The 27,152-nt window shown below is 35.1% G+C and overlaps 1 protein-coding gene across 1 annotated transcript in view; it reads right to left on the bottom strand.

Annotated features, from left to right (window-relative positions):
• The window catches only part of LAMA2 (laminin subunit alpha 2), a 610,905-nt gene that overhangs the window by 63,399 nt on the left and 520,354 nt on the right, over nucleotides 1-27,152 (bottom strand). Inside the window, exons 42-47 of the mRNA XM_089921992.1 lie at nucleotides 23,559-23,661; nucleotides 14,518-14,634; nucleotides 12,874-13,056; nucleotides 8,076-8,230; nucleotides 1,360-1,503; nucleotides 220-353 (exon numbers count right to left, since the gene is read on the bottom strand). Of these exons, the coding sequence (XP_089778118.1) occupies nucleotides 220-353; nucleotides 1,360-1,503; nucleotides 8,076-8,230; nucleotides 12,874-13,056; nucleotides 14,518-14,634; nucleotides 23,559-23,661 (836 nt within the window). The remainder of the gene's footprint in view (nucleotides 1-219; nucleotides 354-1,359; nucleotides 1,504-8,075; nucleotides 8,231-12,873; nucleotides 13,057-14,517; nucleotides 14,635-23,558; nucleotides 23,662-27,152) is intronic.

Raw genomic sequence — 27,152 nt, 5'->3', positions numbered from 1 at the left:
CATTCTGTTCAATACCTTGAAGATCTGTCAATTCCTAACACGTTCTACAAAGGTACCATTCACACACACTTATACATGTATATAATATATAACATTCGTATACATGTGTGTGCGTACCTACATAGCTACCTTCTTGAAACAGAAATAAAAATTTTCTTATAAACTAGGAAACTACTTCAAAATTCTGTCAATGATCTTAATCTCTATTGAGTTAGTTACCTTGATGCCTCAATACGGTACCAATATGAGTCATCAATAGTCAAATCTGGATACTCGACACGTCCAACTCCGGATCCAACATCCCAGAGGAAGCTTACTTTGCCTTTACGCATTTCTATAGCCAGAAAGTCAATCTAGTGCAGAGAAACACAAAAACAATAGATATCAGATATAAGGCACCCTGAAAGAGGAAGCCAGTCGAGTCTTTTCAACAGGTGCCATTTTCAGATATATGAAATAATTAGAAGCCTCACAATAAAGATTCCCAAATAATATGATCTATTATTTCTATGATTAAATAATACTTTATTATTGTATCTTTATAATACAATGTCCATACACATGTTCATAGTGCTGAGGCAAATGTGTTAATTCAACCAATTCTAATTAGGTCTAACATTGAGACAAATGTCTTTTCTTACACTGATACTTGTGGTAGAGATAAACGCAAATATTTGGGTTCAGAATTCATTGTTTTCACCATGGGCACTGACGTTTTTGAGGGGCCAGGTATGCTTTTTCACCCAAGGTGATCCAAAATTTCTCACTGATTTCCAAGTATTGATTTATGTGATAAGTGGTCTGTTGAAAAGTCTTATTCATTTTGGAAGGTCTCCATGTGTATAAAGTCAAATGGGTCAAATGAAAGGAATTAGAAGTTTGAGGTGAGCTCTTTTAGATACAATTTCTGTTATTTCAGTTTGAGTCATTAATTCAACATGAATCAGAAGAGTTTTCATTGGTAAGAAATAGTACACAATTTTCAGTTTCATTTCACATGAAAGTTCATTGTAATTTCTTAGTTAGAGAAAAATGTTTAAAAAGCCTCATTCCTATTAATCTTTCTTCTTAAATAGCTGGATCTGAAAAAATAATTCAAAAATAAATGCTGGTATACTCACAAATGAAAGCAGATATGCCTAAACACTGTAAAAAGTTTTCATTTCATTTGCCTTCTAACTTAATTTGACACTTCAGAACTTGGTGAGGTAAGATTCTGAGGTTTTCGAATCTGAAAGGCTACCTTATTCAATTTTGGGACCATTATATTAGACTCTATACATGTCCCACACTACCAGGATTAACCTCTGACTATACACATACACAGTAGGCCAAAGAAAGGCTGAATGTTAGACTTACAAATTTGGCACTTCCAAGATAAAAAAGGAGGTTGTCCGCGACAGCTGTCTTTACGTTGACAATGATATTATTGTAGCTTCCTTTCTTGATTTCTGGTTTGTATGTTCGAATGCAGTCACCTCCCGAAGACACAGATACTTTGATCTTTAAGAAAAACGAGGTACAAAGAACCAAGACTAAATCTCTCAGAAAGTTTGAAGTAGCTCCCAATCACAAAGCCATCATCATCTCTTCTTTGAAGTTATTTTTCCATCAGCAAATGGTATCATTAAATGCCCATATGCAGACCCCATTATACTCATTAATGAGGGCACAGAAGAGCACCCTTCCACCAGTATTTTGACAATGAGCTGTTCACAGTCTCATGGCTTGTTAGCACGCCACTACTTTTTGAAGCAGGCAACTAACAAATTCTTGCCTTCATAACTTACTCCTTTATGAATAGGGGAACATTCTCAAGAGGTGATTTTATATGAAGCTAATGGTATAGATCTTCATTCAGGTTGTTTAATGAAATTTTACAATTCAAATTTCAGTGATTTTGGTATCACTTAAAGTAGGAAACCATTTTTCTTTTAGTTTTTGAGAGGAGATTACCTACCCTGCCATGTTCTTACAGTTGAAAGAGGCCGACTAGATTTTGTTCCAGATGTTCTAATAAGAAGAATAATCATTCTACTCAGAACATACATTTCAGAATAAATTATACCTTTTTGTTAAGTCACCAGGAAAAGGAACAGAAACAATTTCCAGTGGCTATCATTACTAATGTATTTAACAGCTCCTTTTTCTTTTGACTAGTACTTTAAAAATTACTATAAATTGCTAAGATAGAAATTCCTATGTGACTAGAGCTGACACTGTTTGTACCAATTTGTACTTACATTTAGGGAGCCTTTCTTCAATCACAAATAACACTAGTTGATTATTCCATTTAATTTTCTTTGGTTCATGTGTACTATCAAAAAGGTACTTTCAGGACAGCAATGTTGTTGTTTGGACTCAGAGAGATTCTGTTACTTTGTTAGTGATAGTGTTCAAAGCAGGAGGCGGAGACACATACAAAACTTCTGTCACTGATTCAAATTCCTGGCTTCAGGCTTCAGGAAGCCTCTTGGCCCTCACTAGGGGTGAATTTCCATTTTCTCATCACTTATAGCACTTTGCACACTTTGGAGAAAGCCAACGGCTATTATTGTTACCTCCATAAAAGGGCTGTGCAAACTCCAAACAAGATAGCCTAGGACACCAAACCCATCTCCATCTTATGGTGAGACAAGGAGGTGTCTTGAAGAGTCTAATGAGAGAGTAGGTGTTAGGCAGCGCCAGCACCCCTCTCCAAGGGTGGTACAGACTACACAGAGGACGTGCTGGATTCAAAATTGGTTGGATTCAAAAGAGAAAGCTAAGGAGAGATTTTTGGTTCTGACAAATATGTAAATTCATCTATGTTTGAGAACTCCCGGGGATATAGCAGATCTGTTGAATCTCCTGCGGATCCTGTGTAAGTCATATACTTGTACTGTTTCCTCGCCTAAGCTGCTATCCAAATTGCATTTCCAAGCAAAGAAAACAGTGTGCTGGAAAGAAACAGGGGCTCACCCTAATGGAGTTCTGTGTGGGGCTGGGGCTGGAATAATCTAGGACGACTGCTGCTTAGACTGTTCTCCCTGTCCTTTCCTTCCGTCTAAGGGTGGGACCCAGACTGCCAACTGAGGAACACAGTACTGGTCACCAGAGTGTTTGCTCTCTGTCCTGGAGAGTTAGTCTTCCTGCCTGTGTGCTTTTCAGTTAAGAAGGTAGCTCTTTGTTCCACAAAGATAAGATAGGATTTCCCTTCTACATAAAATGCTAAGAGTAGATGAATCAAAATGACTTGCAAAAGAACACAGATCAAGTCCAGAAGGCTTGACAACAGATTTTTATCAAGGATTGTTTTCCCCTAGTCTTAATGAATTTTATTAGAAGGAATAATCTCAAAATAGAACTGATAATGGTTAAAATGTCACACTGAACAATTTGTTAGAGATTTTAAAAATGATCAAACTGCCTTAATAAAATTTATTTATTTATTTTTAACAGGAGAAATAAAAAATGACTTGCAGAGAAACAGAACCGGGAAAGGTATAACTCATTTTTGTTATTTGTGATTAAACTAGCCATCATATGTTATTTTGGTTATTTCTTTTGTTATTACAAATAACTCGTATGTGTTATAAAGAACACAATGTAGTAATACTCCTCGGTTACTGTTTAGAGAAGAAGTGACTGAATATGGGTGGGATGCATGACTGATCAGGATGTTTCTGCCCTTGCTTGGGTATACCTGGTAAAAATGGTAGGGGATTCCATGACTGGAGTGTTGAAAGCGGGGTTCTCAAAGCGTTGTAGACAGAGCACCAGTACTGAAGCCTAATTCAACTGATGAGACTCCACTGGAGGACTGAAAGTCTGAGTAGCCATTTTAGAACTAAGGGTGTTTAACATCTCTAGGAGTTAAAATTACTCTGCCTTATGGCATACTTTACATATCAAAAATATATGGATCTCTGAACAACATGGCATTGTTATACCCAATACGCCAGGAATTAATCTTGTAAAGTAACCTATTGCTCAACTCTTAACACATTTTTGTAAAAACACTCTGGATTTTCTGTTCTCTGGCTTACAGTTTTGAATATATCCTCAGTATCTGAGATATTCAGGCGGCCCAAACTATCTGTAACCAGTCAATAGCTACTAATCTCTCTGTTTAAATACCTTGTGTTTTGTTTTCCAATTATGTTGTTTTATATACCTTAAGACAAGTAAATCAAAGGACAATATTTATAAATTTCTCTAGAAGAAACCTCTGACATACAATCCTCTCGTAAGAGGGGAGAGATTTCTGAAATACAAACATCCTCTTAAGATATTTGTTGCTATCAATTATTGTTATTTCTTTTTTGTGTGTGAATTTTTGAATTTTATTTTACTTTTTTATACAGCAGGCTCTTATTAGTTATCCATTATATACATATTAGTGTATATATGTCAATCCCAATCTCCCAATTCATCACACCACCACCCCCGCCACTAATTATTGTTATTTCTAATGTGAACCCTTAGTAAGACCTCTAAACAAAAATCATTAAGAAGTAGGTCTCTCTGAGGCATTTCTCATACAACATTATTTACCAATTCGTCATCATGAACTCAAACATTATTGAGGATCTCATTATTATATCTATTGAATTTTCACTGCATTTTTTCATCCGGTTAACTAGGTCATTCATTTAAAAAGAGTATCAGCCACTCAATTTCAGAGTCAACAAACAAGGGGCAATCTACTTTAAAATAAATGTCTTTAATTTCTTGGTCATATTGAATATGTGTTAGGGCCACATCCAGACACTCATGCCAGATTACAAATATATTTCTAAAACCGGGCAAATGTAATCTTCAGTTAGTACAAAACCCATTTGAAAAAAACGTTGGCTGCTTACAAATTTATAACATCTTACAAAAAACAAAGAACTTTGTTGTAACTTCCATTTCTAAAGGTAGTTACAAATTTCCTTAAAAGGCACAGGCAATGATTGTTTTTTCAAGCATGACTTTTATACCTTTCTTTCATTTTGTATTTTGAGACAGGTTTTATATATTTACATGCCAGAATTTTATCTTTCTTTCCAGGGGGGTGGGGGTGGGAAGAGGAAGCATTTATAACTGATGAATATATAGGCATATATTTGGATTTCTTTACAATGAAGAAATAATGAAAATGTACAGATTTCCCTGCTTGGTAACTAAGTCAGAAAATGTGGCTAAGTGTGGGATTCACAACAGAACGGTTACTATTACTGCTTCTTCAAACTTAACATGGCAAAATACAGGAGGGATACATCAATCTCTTTCTTTCTCTTACCACTGCCACTGCTACAGTTGGGTCTCTTATTAAATTTGCTTCCTTCTTTCTAGTTTCTCTCATCTATCCCACAGACTACTTCTGGATTCATATTCAAAAATCACCGTTCTGATTATATTGCATTTCATGTTCAAGAACTTTCAGCTTCTCCTCACCAATGAGGTTTATCTCAGGTACAATTGTGGCTAAAAGAAACTGTTTAACTTACCATTCAACTTACCTGAGAAAACCTGGCCTCCGTTGAATTTTCTAGTTTAATGTTCACTCTAACAATAGTCTTGGCGAATTAGACTGTTCTGTCATGAAATGACCCTGAAACCTCCTTTTCTCACTGCCTTGGCTGAAGTCATGCCCTCTCCTCAGAATGTTCTCCTTCTTCACCTTCTCATCCCATGTCCAGCACTATCCCATTTCAGAGCCTGGCTCATCCTTCCTTTCAGGAAATCTTCCCGCCCTGACTAGAGATGATCTTTCCTTTCAGAAACTTAATAGCACTTCCTAGCGCTCATGGAATGTAGCACAATATTCTGTATTACCTTAGAGTTATTTGTGTACATATCTTATTTCTTCCATGGCGTTGTAAACTGTTCGAGTGGAAGAACATGCCCCACAGCATGTAACCTTGTGCACAGGAGATGCTTTCTCTGCATTGGTTAAATCTTAAATAAAAATCCAAACCTTGGAGTAACATCTGATTTCTTTTCACCTTGTGCTTCACATATACAATGCTCACCTGTCATCCTTACTGCCTGCAAGGTTCTCATATTGTAGTTCAATGTGTGTCTTCTCAACCCTATCTGCTTCTTTTACTCTGAGTTTATGTACTTCATCTTCACTAATCTTTCTGTCATTTTCTAGGTTTCTCTTCAATTAGTCATGAATTCCTTTTCAAGGTTCACCCTGAATTTATTGTCTTGACCTGGTTTAAAGATATCAGGTATGTATAAGGAGGGAGAAGAATATACTGTCACTTGGGCATCATATTCTTGGCCACTTACTAAAAAAATAAGTTTATGGATTAAGAAAGGTTATTTCTGGTCATTTTGGCTTCACAGCTTGTTTAAAAATAGAACTTTTTGGAACTACCATATGATCCAGCAATTCCACTCCTGGGTATATATCCGAAGAAAATGAAAACATTAATTTGAAAAGATACATGCACCCCAGTGTTCAGAGCAGCATTATTTACAATAGCCAAGATTTGGAAGCAACCTACGTGTAAAGAAGATGTCGTATATATATTCCATGGATTATTACTCAGCCATAAAAACAAATGAAATTCTGCCATTTGCAACAACGTGGATGGACCTAGAGAATATTATGCTTACTGAAATCAGACAGAAAAAGACAAATACTCCATGTTATCACTTATATGTGGAATCTAAAAACTAAAACGAATGAATGTATATCACAGAAACAGACTCACAGATATAAAAAACAAACTAATGGTTACCAGTGGGGAGAAGAAAGGGGAAGGGGCAAGATAGAGGTATGGGATTAAGAGATATAAACTACTATGCATAAAATAAATAAGCTACAAGGATATATTATACAGCCCAGGGAAATATAGCCATTATTTGTAATAACTTTAAATGGAGTATAGTCTATAAAAATATTGAATCACAATGTTGTACACCTGAAACTAATACAATACTGCCAAGCAGCTATATGTCAATAAAAATAGATAATTAAATAAAATTTTAAAATGGAATTTTTAAAATTGAAGTACAGTTGATTTACAATGTTTATTAGCTTCTGATGTACAGCAAAGTGATTCAGTTATATACGTGTATATATATATATACACATATATATATTCTTTTTTAGATCCTTTTCCATAATAGGTTATTACAAGATATTGAATATAGTTCCCTGTGGTATATAGTAGGATCCTGTTGTTTATCTATAATACATAAAATCATGTATATCTGTTAATCCCAAGCTCCTAATTTATCTCCCCTTTCCCCTTTGGTAACCATTAAGTTTGTTTTCTATGCTTGTGAGTCTGTTTCTGTTTTGTAAATAAGTTCATTTGTATCAAAAAATGGAATTTTTGAGATGGAAGGCTTGGGTATCTAAAAAGTTTTCAGTTTAAGCCTGATAACATGAAAACTGTTATTTTTTTTCATTCTATTTCTATAAAGATCATAAGATGACTTCACAAGGTTAAAGTTTCATATTGGCATTTACAGTTCTGTCCTGGTTCATTAAGATGCTACCTTCTAGAAAGTTTTGCCTCTATCCTTATAGTCTTCTAACTGGGTTAATAAAGAGAAAAATTTTGAGACAAGTGAAGTATTTCCTATTCTTGCTCCAAAAAATTGTAGAAATTGTAAGCAAAATAATTTTTGGTTGCTTGTACTCAGACAAAAGAATATATAGAAAATAATAGTTTCTCTATGCTATTATTCCTTCTAACCTTGTCCGTTCATTCCTTCTACAGCCTCACTGGTTGGCCTGTTTTGCTTTCATTAAGAGCAAGGCTCTCTCATCCATGCCTTTTTAGTACACAAAAACCAGGCTTTCATTCTTACAGTTTGTATTAACTCTATTCAAACAATAATAAAATATATCAGAACTTTCATTTCTAAAATAGTAAGTAGTGATTACTCTTCTCAAGAAATGTCTTTTGAAATTTATGGGAAAAATATCTAATCTTCCATTCCCCACCTCACCTGCAAATAGCTTCAAATTAAAGGAAAAGAACCAGAGATCATTCAACAGGATACACTGAAGGAAGGTATTCCTTCTGGGAATAACACCAAAAATCACAATCATTTACTGATAACTGAAAGCAGAAAGAGCTTACAGAATTGGCCTGCTTCCGGGCTTGGTTTATCAGTTCTTTTATCTCAGAGATGTTTTTCTTCAGGTTATCCTCAAGTTCCTTGATGGGTTTGAGTTTATCTATCAGTCGATCAGCTTCTTGTTCTAGATTTTTTACAGTGGCATCTGCATCTGCAACTGCATAGAACAAGATTAGCTCATACCATGCACTCACACGCATGCACACACACACACAGACACGCATGCACATGCATGCACACACAGACACACATACACAGAAATGAAAACAGCAGTATGCTTAAGTAAATAATGGAAAATATTTCATCTCATCCACACGACAAAAGCAAGGCCATGACAGTTGAAGCAGTTTGTGATGGCAAATGGAAATATTTTAGCTGGGACTCAAGCAGACCAGAGGAGGAGATGTTAGAAAAAGAAGGCCAACACTTTGGTTTTGTGATTAAGGTGAAAATTTGCATTGAAGATTGAGAATATGATGAACTAATTCAATGCTTAATTTCTAGCTTCAGCCCCAAAGCTAACCTTTATAGCATAGAACTTTAGTCATAGAATCAAGGAATTGGAGAAGCCTCTTTAAAGTCACCTAGTCTGTCCAAGCCAGAACTGTATTTAAATCAGGGTTCTCACACAAAATTGGTTTTCCTTCTTTTTCTCACTGTCTTTCTTTGTACATCTTAATGAGAAAAGCTATAAAAATGTCTTCTGAAAAACATCTCAATGTTGAACAATCCTTCGACTGAAGGCCTATATTATACCTTAATTAAATCTTTCATGCTGCAGTTCATTTTCATTTTGAAGAATAGTTGATTCTCCTGCTCTTTACATTAGGTTGAACCACATTAAACTGTCACTTTTGTAGTTAAAATTTAAAGAAGGTTGAATATTGACAATTTTAAAAGGGGTTTAACCCTAAAATAATTGCAGGTTATCACTGATCCTTAGACTTCCAGCTTGTGCTTTTCATAGGAGGGCAAATGACACATGGAAAATCAATTATTCTGTCCCTAGGATGCTGGCAGTCTTATCCAAACCATGTCATTAATAATCTGATCAAGTGTGTATTGTTCTGTTTTCTGTCATTGCGACCCTGATGAAAAAGAGAAACTGCTTAAGGTCCAAGGCTTTTGGCCCTGATGAACTATGAACGATCTGGGAATTAATCCTTAGGAATGAATCAGATATGCTAGAAAGGAAGTAAGTTATTTTAAAACTCGGTTTTGAAGTAAGTATTTTGAACTCATGCTCATAAATATGAGTTATATAGTTAGTGATGTTTAAAAATAACTTGGTCTATTATTTTATTTTATTTTTATAAATTTATTTATTTTATTTATTTATTTTTTGCTGCACTGGGTCTTCATTGCTGGGCGCAGGCTTTCTCTAGTTGCAGCAAGCAGGAGCTACCCTTTGTTGCAGTGTGTGAGCTTCTCATTGTGGTGGATCCTCTTGCTGCAGAGCACGGGCTCTAGGTGTGTGGGCTTCAGTAGTTGTGGTGCAGGGGTCTAGTTGCTCCGCAGCATGTGGGATCCTCCTGGACCAGGGCTCGAACCCGTGTCCCCTGCATTGGCAGGCAGATTCTTAACTACTGCGCCACCAGGGAAGGCCCATGGTCTATTATTAACTTCAACTAATAGAGTTGCTAGATCAAGAGCTGACTCTTCTGAAATGCAGGTTATTGAGGTCAAAGCTCTTGTTAGATAACTGTATAGGTATTCAACATAAAGACAGTTACCCCTCCGTTTTTACACTTTAAATAAACCATTTATCCATTTTCTCCCTTCCTTTAATATTCCCCAGTATTACTCTGATATTCTAAAAGTTATTCTAGAAGTGAGAAAAAGTGATTTAGGTTTAGATTCATGAGAATGAAAAAAGGGCTATGCAGGGACTACTTAGACAAGTAATGGATCCTTTTCTTCTAAAGCTCCCAGAAGCTTTTATCAAATGTTTCAAAATGGAACCTGGAGGTCCCCCCATCCCCTACTTTTTTTTTTCCCCTCTATCTTCTGTAGCAGTTGAAGTCATATGGAAATTATCTTCTTGAGGTTTTAAAAATAAATAACCTGTGATATTGAGTCTGATGCTCTCTTGTGCAGTAGTTTTTGAAAACTTCTCACTTTCTTCCATAATTATTTGTGTGAATTTTAAAATCATTGCTGAAGACAGATTTTAATAACAGTGTTTTACTAGAGAATTATCTATCTCTTTTAGGCTTTACAATTTATTAGCCTAGAGTTTTGCTAAGTCTTCTCTTACCTGCTAAATTTCTTCCCTTATCTTGTTATATCTCCTTCAGAACTTTGCCTATTTGTGCTTTATTTTTCTTTATTAAGCCTGTCAGGCCTCTAAAATTTTTTATCTTTACATTCCTAAAGATATACCACTTGAATTTATCACATCTATTATTTTCTGTCTTCTAATTCATTAACTCTTTTTTATCTTTCTTTTAGTTAATTTTATTTTGTCTGACTTATAGAGTTGATTGCCTAAATTGTTTATTTCAATGCTTTTTAGTAATGTCATTGCATTCATTTTCCACTGAGGACCGCCTTCATCGTATTTCTCAGGTTTTGATATGCTGGATTTTATTATTACTATTTTCTATTTTTCAGTTTTATTTTAGACTTGGAATTTAAACTATGAAATTATTTAAGACAGAATATTTTTATATCCCAGTGACTGCTCACTTGTTAAGATCTGATTTTATTAATTTTGTTTTATGCGTCTCCAAATATAATGCTCTTGAAGTTGAGAATAATTACTTGTAAGGGGAGGAGTGAGCTTCAGGGGGGGACAGCAACAACAGCATTGTAGATTTTAATCTATTTTAATCCTGCTAGAAGGAAGTCATTTGGACTTCAGTGGCTGCATATATGTTATCAGAAGCATCATAATTTAGTTGAATCTGTGGAAGAATTCAATTTTCTACTTTTATATGGATAACAGATATTTCACTAACTTTTCAAACACACAATTAAAATATTTATGTCAAACATATTCACATACTAACTTTGTAAGGGAAGATTCCTTTATTAATCCAGCATTAATACTGTGACACTGGAAAGAATAGCTATCTGACGTGTAAAGCAATACTAAAACATGGAAACATGCAAAGCTGAAGCTTTTTGCAATAGGCAACCAAACATAAAAATTACTAAAAGGTATGCAAGTAAACATATACATACTGATTTCTTCAGGTAATTTCATATGGAAGCAAAACAGAAAAATAGAAAATTCATGAGAAAATATTTTTAATAGGTATTATAAAGTAGTGATTATCAAAAAAATAGAACTTTCACAACAGGTGCTAATTACAAATTCACCCCATTTTAAGTCAAACTAGCATTATCAAGTAAAAGTCCACAAAAACATGGCATTTAGCAGCCATTGTTCATATTAAAGGGAGCTTTATTATAATGTTCTAATAAGATAGAAACAGACCCAGTTTAATTAGTGTTTACAGATATTAACTATTTCTTTTGATAGATGATAGAATCATAAAAGTGAGATAAATATTATAAAAAGGCCACGCTCAGCTGAGAATCAATCTGAAAATGAATGAAATGATACCTTAACTTACAGAATAAAAGAGAGAGTGACACTTACTTTAAAACTTATTTTCATTCATTTCTTGGGGGGAAATATTGTGATTTGGCATGACTCTGAACCAGTTATTCAGATGGTATCTTTGAACTACAGGGGTAAGCTAACTCTGGGCTTACATAAGAAATAAATTTAAAACTATATATCTCTACTTTTTCTTCCCTGAAGAAGTGAGGAGTGAAATCCTTCTCCCTAGCTCTGAAGTGCATGTCAGCTGTGTTTGTACTCTTGCTTGCTCAGGAAGGAGTCATGCTAGTTGTATCTATTATTTCATAGCATCATTAGCCTTTGATCTGAGGCAAAGGTGCTGAAAAATCAGGCTCCACTCCCCCGTCGAACAGCATCTGGATTATACAGTGTATAACGTCAATAACTGTGTTTTTGTTATTACACTCTACAAATGTTTTAATTCCCAATAAATATATTGGTGCTATATAAAGCAGGCTAATCTCTTGAGACTGACAAATACAAAGAATCAAGCATCTCCTTTGGTGAAATCACATACTAAAATAACATTTTATCACTTGAAAGAATAAAAAATATTAGAAATCATAATGTTTATTGAGTATAATTAATAAATTATTATATTTGGTTCTCCCACATTTTCTTGTAAATCCTTGTTAACTCAATATAGTTTAATGCAATATACAAAAGATGTAAAGAAATATTCTTCTTGATAAACTAGATAAAAATTTTAATTTCCTGATAATGTTAACTAACCAGAATCTAAGTAATAAAATATTAATATTTTCCAATTTGAATGCATTTCAAATTGATCCCATTTAATATCCTGTTCTAACAGGACTGCTAATAAGACTGCTCCTTGACCTCTAGGTTCTATGGAATTTCACCAACTCCGAGGATATAATTTCCCAAGTATAACTGTATTTTCAATTACACTAAAGGATTTTAAAATATTTGGCATCGCTATACCAAATATCATGTAGATTTGAGAATTCCTAATTTCCTCTCAATTGGATGAAATTTGAATAAGATAAGCTCTAGTGCAGAGCTGGGAGTCTTGGATTCTGTTTCTGGAGCTGCACGCACTCAATTCCTGAGCCCAGTCTATGAAGGGAGGAGGGCAGACTACACCACTACGAGGGTCCCTTCCTGCTCTAACAGTTATGAGTCTAGGATACTTTTATAGTGTGAAGAAATAAATGACATAATCAAAGTGAAAAAGCACATCTTACTGTTCTTTGAAGGATCTTTTACCATGGCATTTGTTTTGGCTACGCTGTCTGCCAGTTGATTGTAATTTTTCTTCAGGCCATCAAGATTCTGGTGGAGATCTTTAATCTGTGCCAGTACATCTTTAGCTGTGTCGTTGGCTTGTCTTGCTTTGTCCTTAACCGCTTGCAGTTTAGCGGCTGTGTCTGTCAGCAGAAGACGGTATGAGAAACAAAGGGTCTGGAGTTACTGGCTTAATCCATGCTTGTCAAAGCGAGGCTGTGGCTGGCTGACCTCAGGGACACAGGCACAGAGGGAAAGGCTGAACTTTGTCTCATTCAGTCATAGCAAATGAAGTACATTTTTAGCTAAATTGAATTTTCTCAGGGACCTTTGCTATGAATACCTGATTAGCTCTTAAAATAGCAACGTGATTGTTCTAAATGTTCATTGTGTAAGGGTATATTGTGATTTGCTGCTGAACATATTAAAGAGAGAAGTTTATCCACATGAATCAAACAGCTTCATCAAAAGTAGGTTTAAGATTTAATCTGCATTTCTGAGGCAGGATGGGGAGGGAATGAATGTGTTTCAATTTTAATATAAAGAGAATTTTTCAGATATATTAGACCTTGTGTTTGTGTATTTATATTTGTTTTCAGCATTGGAAATTTTCTATGTACATCTTTACTACTGAAGAGGTGACATGAAAATCGGGAAAGTTACTTAGGATTTTTAATGTTAAAAAAGTAAAAATCATTAAGGTTTTAATATTTCCTGTTTTCTATAGATGAATGTGTTTCCTTCACCATAATTTGTATAAAAAACATATATATGTGCCTAGTAGTAGTTGTAGCTTAGTGGTTAAGACCACAGCCTCTGAAGTTAAACTGCGAGGTTCAAATCATATATGCCTCTTTTAACAATGGCCCTTAGTATCCCTAAGTTTGTCCCCTATAAACTGGAGATAACAATGCTATTTACCTTGTAGGATTAGTATGAGGATTACATACACTTAACATAAGCATATTGAATAAGCACTCAAAAAATGTTAGCAACCCTTGTTATTGTTATATCATGCTACTACAATATAAAAATAGTATCCCTAAAAGAACAGTGCTTTCAGGAACTAATACGAAACATTAACTCCAAGTACATGTAATAGGTAGAAAGATATTACAGACATGGTTCAATTCTTAATGTCTTAATGTTTTTGAAAGCTAAAACGTTTAAGTAACAGAACGTTGCCAATAAAGATATGCTGCTGAAGGGCAGTTGGCTCTGCCTATTACTGTAGGTACTATAATAAGCTGCAATTGTGTACATAACATTGTAGAGAATAGTGTCTGTATGATTTTATTTTTCCCACCAATATAAGATTTCCTGGGCCGAAACATGGAAGGACAATACAATAATAAGATGTCTATATTTTCCCTTTTGTAATTTATTCCAACGAACGTCAGCTAGGGTAACAAATGATAAATATCACAGTGTAAAGTACGATTTAGTTTCTCATTCTCACAAAGAAGAATTCATAAGTAAGAAAACTGCTATCGAATAGCCTGACAATGGTACAAATGTAGTGTTAGGAAAAAAAAGGGAGAAGTTAGAACATTCTTTAAGAGTTCATATCCACTGGCATGGTTTGCAGTGTCCTGAATGCTTACCATTTGGAATGGCTGATAACTTTTCCAAAGTGTCATTCAGAGCTCTCAGGAGACCCCTGTTTCTGACATTGGCATTGTCTAATCTGGTTGTCAAGCCATTCAGATGTTCATCATTTTCTGTGAACAGAAAACAAAAAAGGATGAAATAATTTTAATCATCTCTGAACTGATACATGGATATAAAATTTCAGGTTATTTTAATAAAAATTTAGTTAAAAGCAAGAAACTGATTTACTTTATTGGCATCTGTCCAAGAATATATTTCAGACCAGAATATAAAATATGTGTTTAAATGACCATTTGACACTTCAACATGTTCAACAATTACATTTTCTTCTTGGTATCTGATCTTTATTTGACTTAATTTGATGGTTTTCTATGGAGAAAAAACTTTGACAGATTTGGTCTTTTATTGCATTTATAATGATGCCCTCTTGACATCACTCCCATTATGTCATTATTTAAAAAATTTTATTACCAAAATGAATCACTGAATTGGCTTTTAAAAATCTCAAATAGATATGATTGTTAAGTAGAATCTCCCAACTTTACTAAACATCACTTATTAACATTTATTTGAAAAAAACAAAAATCAAAAGAATGAATAAATAGCTTCTAGCACATTTCCAATTTTTTATAGAGAAAATAATATTTTACAAATTACTTCAAGTAGGCTTTATATAGGTCTTTTCTTGCTACTTTAGCATGCTTACTTTAAAATATATTATTTACTATTACTAATGTAATATTACTACTGTAAATTTTCTAGCTTCTCTCCACTAATTTTTAACATGTCTGAATTTTAAGTTAGTTTGTATATAATATTGTATTTTATAGCAGATAAAACCTAGGAATGGAACAAGTAAGGCAGTTAATGATGGTGTGAGTGACAGTGTACTAAAATCTTTCATTTTATACCTGTTTGTGCTGGTTAAATCGTTTTCTCTGTGCAAATATTTTTGCTTTTTTATCTAAAACAGTAAAATAAATAAGCCACTTGGACTGGGGAAGACCGTTATTTGCCAACACCCGAGACTGTTGTTTTCGTCACTTTCCTGGTACCCAGAGTGGGCAGACCAGGAGAGACTACATCTCGCAGAACAGAGCCAGAACAGTCTTGATATGATTGTGTGTCCACCCTTGTAGAGGTAGTGCATCTGGCTTCTTGCAGGAACCAAACAAGCCACTGGCAGCTTAGGGAACAATGCTTGCCTTTATTGGCCTTCATCTGGGAAGAATAGCAAAGGGAAGGGAATATAGATGGAGAATTCTTCACTGTCAGTGTACTGGGTGTGAAAAAGAGTACTGAACATATTAATTAATGATCCACTCCATTTCATATCAGGGTTTTATAGGCGGACGAATTGCACCACTGTTATACTACGGTAATATAAGTACATAATATTGTTTGAGGCATCTGCTTTTAGGTTCCAAGCTAAAGACCTAACATCACTGAAAAACAAAGCATAAAGTATTCCAGCAAAACGTGGCTCTAAAATATCAATATGTCCATTTCAGTCACTAAGATATTATTATTTTCAATTCTAGTCCTTCAAAATATACTTTCCAAGTAATTAGATTTTCTCCTCTGTCAATCACAATTCACTTTTCTTTTAATACTTCTGTTACTTTCACTGCACTAAAGTAAAATCTTTGACTAGGTTATGGAAAGAATACTTTCTGAAATAAAGACAGTATGATTATGACTGTGATAGCTATATGAATCCCCTAAGAATAGTTAAAGGCTGCTCTTTTGATATTAATTTAGAAGTCTTCATCAATTAAGGAAATAGAACGGTACAAATTTCATTTCTTAGTCTCTTGATTGTATTTGACTTTTTAAATAATGAAACATTTAAAATGTTCTGGCAAGCAAGATATACATGTACAGTTGCAAAAATCATTAATTTAAAGGGTATCACTTGGTTTACACTATTTTATGAATTCTGAATGCAAATACTGGCAGAATAATCAGGCCAATTATTCAGAAGAACTACTGATCTGAAGAACATTGTTACTGCCGTCCCTCAAGTTTCAAAGCAGTGATTTTGTTCCTCTGCTTTCTGTACTAGAAAGTCAAGATGTGAATATTCTGAGCCTGTTCTGATTTCTTTGTTTCAGCTATTTGACTCTATTTTCTTGTTAATTTATCCTTTCTTACACTCTGGTCATTTTTTTCTGAAGTACTTTTTGGAATTTCTCAAACCAAGTCTAAACACTTTATAGCTTTGTCAGTCTAATTCTTTAGATGAATAGAAGTTGTATGCAGAAAAGAATTACAGATTTTAAAATGGAAAACTTACAAAATATTTGCCATGAAAACCTAGAAAATAAGCACTCCAAGGCTGGCTTTAAATGCAAAGATATATGAGGCAGAGGTATCTATAATCAAAATGTAAGGAAGAACGCATGTGGTCCAGTTAGAATGGTAACATGGCCAAAGAAACAGAATTATTGGTAGTTAAAAAAATATCCAACCCAATTCTTTACTTGTAATTTTTGGAGAACAAAAAAAGGATCCAAATTATAATCATAGTGCATTTTCCACTCCTTATTTCTTCAGTATTCATACCCATTAGCTGTAGCCAAGTCATTTATCTTCTCTCTAGATATCACGCCCAACTAACCTCAAAGGCTACACACACGCTCCAGCTTTGGCTCTCCCTTTCTCATCCTCTCCTCCCACATCAGAAGACAAGTGTCCAGGAATGGGTTCGTCAGAGACAGAGCTCATAAAGTGAGGGAAAGAAGCAGAACAACCAGGGTAGACTGTGAACATGCCTGACAATATCATTCCCCTTTGTTGCATAACCATTGACATTGAACCAGGTAGACATATTCAGAATGAAAATCACTAGACAGAGTTGTATGTTACTTCCATTAATAATATGCATTTACTTACGTTGACCTCGTTCCTGGTACTGTGCTAAATATATTAGAGTTTAGTTTACTTGGAACTGCTAACACTGAACTATGCTATGTAATATCTCAAAATAAAGCTATTACAAGTAAATCAGTTATACAGCAGAAACTAACACAACATTGTAAATCAACTATATTTCAATAAAAAATTAAAAATAAATTTAAAAATCTATTACAAGTATTTCTTTGATCATTAATAATGCATTCTTTTACAAATTCTAGCCATTAGAGAAAGTAGTGTGGTGCAATGAAATTATTACAGGACTTGGAGCTGGAAGCTGTGGGTTCAAATGTCATTTCTATCCCTTTTTACATGTGTAAAATGAAGATAACAACTTCCTTCATATGACTGATATGAGAAATCAATTGAAGGATGTATGAGAAAGTACTGGATTTATCACGGGCAGTTACTAAATAGTAACAAATAATTCATGTTGGTTTGATAATTTACATTGGTCTGATAATTGCTCTGGTACGTTTGCCAGTTTTCAATAATATTATTTATGATTTGCTTTCTTCTTTGTTTAAACCGCATCATCCAGAAACTAAAGTTGTTAATTTTTCTATTATACTTTTTAAATATATGTATATAGCTCTCATTTTCAACTAAATATAAGAACGATTTTTATAGATTTTAATGGGAATGTTCTATTTTGACTGTTCACACTCATCTAGTTAAGTTCCTCAAATGCAACTTTTAATTTTTTATTAATATGAACAAAGCACAAATAAATACCTTGAGAGAATCCCTCATTCACAAGGGTGAAGTTTGTAGAAATGTTTTTAATTTTGAAGGGATCTAGTTAAATGGAATCTACTGCAAAATTACCATATAGATAACATTTTGCAAGCACAATTTTCATTACCGGGACATTTGTCTTATGAGCTACTTCTTGTACTCAATATCACTTCTGACTTTGCTCCTTTACCAAAAAATGGAGAAATATCCTCTCTTTAAGATTTCTTTGTAAAAAAATTTTACAAGGCTACAAACCTGTTTCATCTTTTGTTCTAGAGGCTCCTTCTGAATTAGAGAACAGGTTAATCTCTGCAGTGCTTCTATCTGCAGTTCTGAAGCAGAAAGTTTGGAATAGGTAAGGGATCTGTATGAAGTCAGGTGGAAACCTTGATTTTGACCTTTCTGGTAATGAGAGATTCCTGCTACTCTCTTCCATTCACTCATTCTTTATCAAATATTTGTTAGGGCCATGAGTTTTAATGTGTCACCTCTGCACCACGGCAAAAGCCCAGAGTTTTTGTCCAGCAGTGGTTAAAAGCATCAGCTTTGAAGCCTGACTAACTTGTTAAATTGTTGGCTCCACTATATTTATGAAGTTTATTCAATCTGTTAGTATTTCTTCGACTTAAGTGATTTTGCTTTAAATATCAAAGGGGGCCAACCGTACTAAATTATATAATACGTGATTGCTCTGTACAATTTATTAATTTTATTACATTATGGTTTTTTTTGTTTTGTTTTGTTTTGTTTGCGGTACGCGGGCTTCTCACTGTTGTGACCTCTCCCGTTGCGGAGCACAGGCTCCGGACACGCAGGCTCAGCGGCCATGGCTCACGGGCCCAGCCGCTCCGCGGCATGTGGGATCTTCCCGGACTGGGGCACGAACCCGTGTCCCCTGCACTGGCAGGCGGACTCTCAACCACTGCGCCACCAGGGAAGCCCCTGCATTATGTTTTTACCTTTGGATATTTTAAGAACATAAGAGGTACAATTTCCCTCAAGTTACTTTACTATAATTTTTCATCCACTTATATAGTCCTTTGTCTTCTTAATATTGAGATTTCTAAGAACCTGCCCCTAGGTCAACCCCATGACTGAGTACAGGATCCCAACACCTGTGCAGAAGGAAGAGCAGCTGTGTAAGGAAGAAAGCTGGGTGAAATTCAGAGCCCTATTCCTGTCCCTAGCATTCTGTTAATTGATTTGATGAGGTTGCTACACCCAGTCTTTCCACTTTGGGGTACACCTAGCCTTCTTTCATGACATTATTCCTATGCTTCCCTTTCCCCAGTTGCTGTCACAGGTTTGCAAAGTGTCCTATCTCTGATTGCCTCTTTTGTCCAGACATGTACCAGTGACTGTATGGGAACTTCTAAGATCACTTAATGGAGCCTGCATTTATAGGAAGGCATATTACCGATAAACTTTGTCCTGATCTAAAAGTGCCAAGTCAGCTCTTGTTCAGCATGGGCACCGTGCTTTCTAGGTCCTCAACAGCTGTTAGCTGCAACTAACTGCACAGGCTCTTCCTCCCCACTACAGGGTTGTAGTAGAAGCCCAAGGAGAGGAGGAAGGGGAATTTGCCTGGTGGCAAGATCTCCAAGGACTTAAGATATCAGGATAGAGGGAGTCCTCTCTTCAGCCAGTGGAATGAGAAATCAAAATGACCAGATATCGAAAACTCCATGTGGTTCCTTTAGGGCAAGCTCTAAAGCCTGACTGTGGGCTTGCAGGCTCGTTTTGTTTTGGCCAGCAAGATATTCTAAAAGAAATGGACTTTAAACAACTTTAAGTAAGACAAGTACTCTCTCTGGTTCTAATAGTTCCTGCCCTTCTATGTTTGGCCACTATTTTGCCCCTTTTCCTTTTAACTCCTAAACCAAGCCCAACTTGGTTTTAATTTCTCAATTTCCTCTATTCACAAGGCTAAGGAGGAACAAAAACTCTGTATGAGGGATCAGCAATATCTACAGGAAAAGATTGCTTTGTTCTTCAGACTACAGTAGGCTAGCGGATCCAGGCTTGGTTTTGTCCATTTAGTCCAAAATTATTTTTTGTCAATGGAATGGATTTTGTTTCTTTTTCATATGCCTACCTATGGGAAGGCTGATTCTAGCAAATGGTAGTATGCAAATTCAAAAGGAGTATATATATGTATATTTTTGGCTGTGCCACACGGCTTCTGGGATATAGTTCCCCGACCAGGGATTGAACCCGCACCCTCGGTGCTGAAAGCATGAAGCCCTAACCACTGGATCCTGGGGAATTCCCAAAAAGAGTATATTTTTAATAATATAAAAATGCTTTATTTACTTTTTGGGGGGGGCAAGGAATAGCGACTTTATTTGGAAAGCCAGCAGACTGAGAAGACTAGTGTCCCACAATATTTAACTCCTGAGTCATACTTTGGCTTAACATCACTGCAATATTCCTGTTTATTCTCTTTTTTCTAATCTGAGATAATAACGTAGATTCTTAACAGGTTAGTAATTGCAAGTGTTATTATATTCATGATCGCAAAACCATTCTGATACACTTGTCTGGACTTAATGACTCAGTGTCTGGAGGATCATAGTACAGAAGAAAAGTATGGATTAATTTGATTAAAGTAAATGTTTGGAATAATTCTGGCACTGCTCTGTAGTTTGGACAGCATCATATGTCATACAATTCACTGACTCCATACTCTTGGGCTTGGAAATAGATCTTTTTATTCCATATGCGTGTCGTCCATTTTATAGAAATGTTACCTATTTGTTCATAAGTAATTAAATAATTTCACTTATTTTGGGCAAAGATGAAAAGTAGGGATAAATTAAGAAGTAAAATAAAGTTTAAAAGTTACTCTATATAAGGTATATAATTATAGAATCTTAGTATTTTCAGACTTCTAATGTACCATCCTCAGCTTCATTCCTTGCCCTGTACACATTCCATGAGAACCTCAACTAGCCCTTTTATTGACAAAGATCTTTTGTCAATCTACAAAGTAGTATTAATTCACCCAGTGGCATTAATTTATCTTCTAACTCTTTCAATCATCAATTTGTACCAAGCCCCATATCCATCAACAAAACAATTTTTATCTCCATGGACGTTCAATCAATTCAATGTAGAATGGCTTCAAGTCTCAAATGCACAGAAGGGCGAATTTACTTTTAACAAATATACATTCAAAAATTAAAAAGCAAAACAAATTGCTCCTGGAAAGTTCAGGTTCCCTCAAGGCAAGGACAGCATAAAAATGGCAGGGAGAAGCTCTAAGTCATTCATGACTAAAGCTCATGAGCTAACTGGATTGTACTGAATCGAACCAAGGAACAACTTAGAAATATGGAGTGTATACTGGCCTCACCACTTTTATTCCTTCTAAGTCCAGGCACCATAGAGAGAGAAATGACTAAATCTCTATTTTTAATAGCTGCTGTAAAGTATTTTGCTCTGTAAGGCCTATTTCAGCAGTTCCTGGTGGTAATATATGGCATTTCCCTGATTAACAGCCATTTTATAACTTGTGTAATTGGCCACAAATCAGGGGAATGTCATAATGTAGCAAGAAAACATTCCTGTCTCCATCAGAGCCTTGGCTTGGATTTCTGGAGGAATTATTACTTGAGTAGTTTGTGGGTTTTCATTACTTTAAATAATGTACTACCTGAAGTACAAAAAAAGACATTTAAACTAATGAACATTTCTGTCACTTAACCCCTTCTACCATGCCTGTCCTTAGATTTCTTTCTCCCTTGGAAAAAATTTCTTAAAAATCGGATTCTTTTTTCATTTTTATAACACCAGTATTTGTGGGGAAAGAGAGGCAAGGGCAGGGCTGGAAGTAGGGTGAGGTGACTCAGGCACTCCCCTCAGGTGTGAAATTCAAAGGGGCACCAAAAAACTCAGTGAGTGAGGTAAAAATGTTTTAATGCAGTATTTTTTAAAAAATCAAAAAAGATCAATGATGAGCAAATATTAACATTTAAAATAAAAACAGGATCTAACTCTGCACTTGCATGGCTCAACCTCTCTCACCTCACCCTGATCCCAGCTCCGGCCAAGGACACTGGAGACAAAGGAGTGATGGCAAAGTAATGAGATCAACTCAACTTGCCCAAAAGAAAAATAGGGTTGACTCTATAGTTACTGTTCAGGTTGTAATAAGTGCAATCTCCTGCATAGGATTTTATATATATATAAAGGGTTGTATTTCACCTGTGATACGTAATCCAAAGCATTTACTATCAGAGTGCCATCTATAATGGAGAAAGAACGTGTAATTCCATACCAGCCTCTATTGGAGACTCTTCGTTTAAAGCATGACAAGTATAAATGATGATAAAATCTCTTTTCTTTCTAAGGTTAGTAAAGACCAACACCATCCTTTTATTTAAAAAATATGCTTATTTCCTGATTTGAGATAGTCATTGTGATACTATACACTAGAAATACAAAGTTAAAAAGAAGACCCTGTGACTGTCCTCAAGAAGATGGAAGCCAAGTCCATGGCTGCAGTGATTTGATAAGTCTATGAGAAAGGGATGCACAGAGAAGAGGCATGTAATTCAGATGGGGTGCTAGGTTTCCCAGAGAAGATGACATTTGAGCTAAATCTTGAAGGTCTGGTAGAAGGCAGTTGGATGAAAAAGAAAGAAGGATGGTGAGAAGTTCCAAAGAGAAGAATGAACACTGTGGAATGTGGAGGCTTGAAATGGTAGCATGTTTTCAGAGGACATGAATGTTTCAGTAAGGCTGCAGAGCTGGATGCAAGACAGAAAAGGGTGAGTGAGACTGAAGATAGAAACAGGAGGCAATTAAATGAGATATTCGAATGAAATAAAAATATAATAGCTTATCTAGAGTGTGGCTGTATTGAATAATACATTTTTAATGCAAAACCCATAATATATCAGGGTAGATATATTATGCACTTTGATCCTTGAATTAGGAATAAAATACCTAAAAGTGTATTTAAAAGGTGAAAACTTTTCGAGACGTGCCCCACTAAATCGAAAGTTTCACAAGGATATTTATACTACATCTGCCTGATTGATTCCTTTGTGACTATGATTTCTAAAGTCAAAAAAAAAAGGTGGGGTTTGGTGCTCTTTAAAATTTATCATACTTTAAAAGTTCCTATACTCTATATACAGATGAAATGATGCTATAGAAATTAGGTTTAAAAACTATGAAGTATTGCCCAGTGCAAAATGAGGTGTGAAGGCAAAATACTGTAAAACTGATGAGAGAGTTTACTTGCACTAAATCTAGATAGTAAAAACGATCATAAAAATTATGCTGCAACAATTACACTTTTCCAATAATGTGATAAAATATCCTACCAATTACAATTAAACTTCAAATAATAATAAAAAGTGGTCACACTAACCTTTTACATCATTTGCTAACTTCTTGGCTTCATTAAGAAACCCGAAGCTTTTCTGAAGAGAGCCTTTGGCACCTTCCTGTAATGAACCCTGAGGACCTGTTGCCTGTGGACAGAAAAAGAAGTGTCACATATCTAAAACAAAAGAATTATGGAGTAGAGATATCTAGCAGGCAATTGGTACACAGAGTTTACCTTCAGGAAAGCATTCTGGGCTACACATGCAGAATAATAAATTATCAGCACGTATTTGTGATTAAAGTCAGGAGACTGTTTATTGGGAGATGAGAAGAAAGCCTAGAATAGAACCCTTAGGAGTCCCAACATTTAAAGGCAGGTACAGAAAGCTGGGCTGGCAAGGTGATTGAGATTCCAGAAAGGACCAAGAGAACCTAGGAGACATGATATTATGGAAATCAAGAGATACAGAAGTGGCTCAGAGTATGATGACTTGCTATGCTGCAAGGTCAAAACTGGTCAGTACTATCAAGTGCTGTCAAATGGTCAAGCAAATTAAGAACTAAGCACATCCCTGACTTTATCCCTAAGCACATTTCATTCAAGTTGTGGGGTAAGTCGGGGAGCATTTTCTGTCCCCTAGGTGTTGAAATGAGGAAGAACACTGCTTCTGTTTTGCAATGCATCTCAGAGTACTAGGGCAAAACAAAATCTTCTAAATGAAAATCTCTGAGCCACAGTCATCTCCTAGCAAAGATGGATTTGTTGAACCTTGGACTATAAGAGGTGACACAAAGATAATAGAGTGATATGGGAAAACGATCATTTAAATTGAACGTTTAGCTGTCCATTTTAATAGTGTTTGCTCTTCAAGAATCATTACATAGTACGTTAATACCAAAAGATAAATCAAATAGGATCTTACCTGTAAATTTTAAATTGGAAGAGTATTTCAGGGTGCAAGATGAGCTAGAGAATGCTAAATAACTTATATGTTGAAGTTATAGATCTATGTTGAAGTTATAGACCTGAACTCAGGTTAGCCCAGCCATAATACTCTTCAAATACATCTCCAGTGCCTTAATAACATTTTTTATCAGTCATATGATTTAAACATTAAACTAGGAGAGATTACAGAACTTGCTACTGTAGTGGCAAAATTTATTTTAAGGTGTTATTCCAACAGTTTAAAATAATCTATTGTTCATAGAACAGATTGATTATATAATACTATGACATCTACAAAGGGACATATAGGAAACATCTACATAAACAAAAAGAGACATTGTGCATTTATATCTAGCACATGCAAAAAGAGCTGTGTGACAACCCTGACAAATTATTCTATGGGAAATGGACACTCTCTTCAATTGAGAACACATAAATTCTTAGTCCTGCAGTTTCCTGTGAGAAATTAGGTACAGTGACACCACATAAGTGTAATTTATTTTGAAAAAAAAGGAAGAGTGTCAATATAAATGGCACAAATCCAATGTACCTTACTCAAAAAAAATAAGCCTCCATTACCCACTCAGGTTCTATATTTGTTCGAAATTTATATGCCGCTCTTACTCCCTTGGTTATAGGTTTCCTGAATCAAAACAGATTAGAGAAAGGAAATTACAAAGAAAGAAGGATGAAGATTCTCTAAATAGGCACATGAAAACAGCCGAAGTGACAGCTGACAATCTGTCTGACAATGAGGAAAGAGAAAACCAACAACTAGAGAGAAGAGTTTTTAAATCTCAGAAATCCAAATCGATAAGGATGAAATAGGTTTCAGTAGATGCCAATATTATTGTAGTAAAATAAATAATGTTGATAATGATGATCCTGAACCATCAGGATAACACAGGTCATTCACAGTACAAGATGAAACCAGACAAAGCAAGCTTTCCCCATAGCCTTAACGTGTGAATTCCTCTCCACAAGAACAAAATCTGGTGAGTATCTAACAACCAACATCTTACAGCTAATCTTGGATGTGCAAAGTGAGGCATGGGAGTAAAGGAGGGAGAGAGAGTTGACTTGCTGTCCATGAGAAAATTAAAGAAATGAGGTAAGAGAGAAGAGAAGGGCCAGACAACATGTAAAGAGGCTAAAATCTGAGCTGTGGAAATTGTGGAGGGATTAGGAAAAGCGATGGGCAATATTTATTTTTTTCTACTTTCTTACACTCTTCAGCAGTTTTATTGAGGTATAAAAAAACTTCACATATTTAAACTTTACAATTTGATAAGTTTTGACATTTATACACCCATGAAACTGCCAATCAGGGTAGAGAACATACCCATCATTTCTTTTCAATCCCTCCCTTCCACCCCTCCTTGTCTTCCCCCGTCTCCACACAAACACTGACCTGCTTTCCATCACTATTAGTTCGCATTTTATAGAATTTTATACAAATAGAATCATCCAGTATGTACTCTTCTTTTTGTCTGGCTTCTTTTATTCAGTGTAATTATTTTGATGTTTATCCATGTTGTGTGTGTATCAACATGTGATCCCTTTTTTATTTACATGGATATGCCCCAACCTATTTATTCATTCATCTCTTGATGGACATTTGGATTATTTCCAGCTTTGGCTATTCTAAACAGAGTTGCTATGAACATTTGTGTACACATCTTTATATGAACATATGCTGATTTCTCTTGGAGTGGAAATCTCTAAGTGGAGTGGCTAGATTATCTGGCAGATGTATGTTTACATTTTTTAGAAACTATCAACATGTTTTCTAAATTATTTGTACTATTTTAAATTCTCACCAGCAGTATATGACAGTTACGTTTGCCTACATCCTTGTCACTACTTGATACAGTCAGTCTTTTAAAATTTTAGACATTCTAATAGGTGTGTACATCATTTGGTTTTAATTTGCATTTTCCTCATGACTAATAATGTTGAGCATCTTTTCCTGTGCTTATTTATTTATTCTCTGGCTAAGCGTTCAAATTTTTTGTCCAAGTTTTAACTGGGTTTTTTGTTCTTATTGAGTTTTGAAAGATATTTATGCATAATATGACAAATCCTTCATCAGATATGTAATTTGCAAATATATTCTTCTAGTTTGTACCTTATCTTAATAAATGGTTGGATTTGATTTAACATTGTCCATAATTTTTGCATCTATGTTCATGAGGGATATTGGTCTATAATTTTCTCATTTTTTTTGTAATGTCTTTGTCTGGTTTGTATCATAGTAATATTGGCCTCTTAGAATGAGATAGGACATATTTTCTCCTCTTCAATTCTCTGAAGAATTTATTATTTCTTTCTTAAATATTTGGTAGAATTCACCAGTGAAGTCATTTGGAACTGAATTGTGTGTGTGTGTGTGTGTGTGTGTGTGTGTGCACGTGCACACATGTGCATGTATGTGAGGGTTTTAAAATACAAATTTAATTCCTTAATGAGTATAGGGCTATTCAAGTTATTTATTTATGGATGAGTTTCAGTAGTTTGCGATTTTCAAAGAATTTGCCCATTTCATTCAAAATGTCTAATTTTTGGCATAAAGTTGTTCGTAATTTTCTCTTATTATCCTTTACTGTATGCAGAAGTTGCTGTGATTTCACCTCTTTTATTCCCGATATTGGATATTGGTGGCCTTTCTCAATTTTTCTGATGAGTCTGACT

Source organism: Delphinapterus leucas, chromosome 12, assembly GCF_059928025.1.
Source record: "Delphinapterus leucas isolate spDelLeu-1000000601 "Yukka" chromosome 12, BTC_Dleu_Yukka2, whole genome shotgun sequence".
NCBI lineage: Eukaryota > Metazoa > Chordata > Mammalia > Artiodactyla > Monodontidae > Delphinapterus > Delphinapterus leucas.
This window is presented reverse-complemented; position numbering and strand designations above follow the sequence as displayed.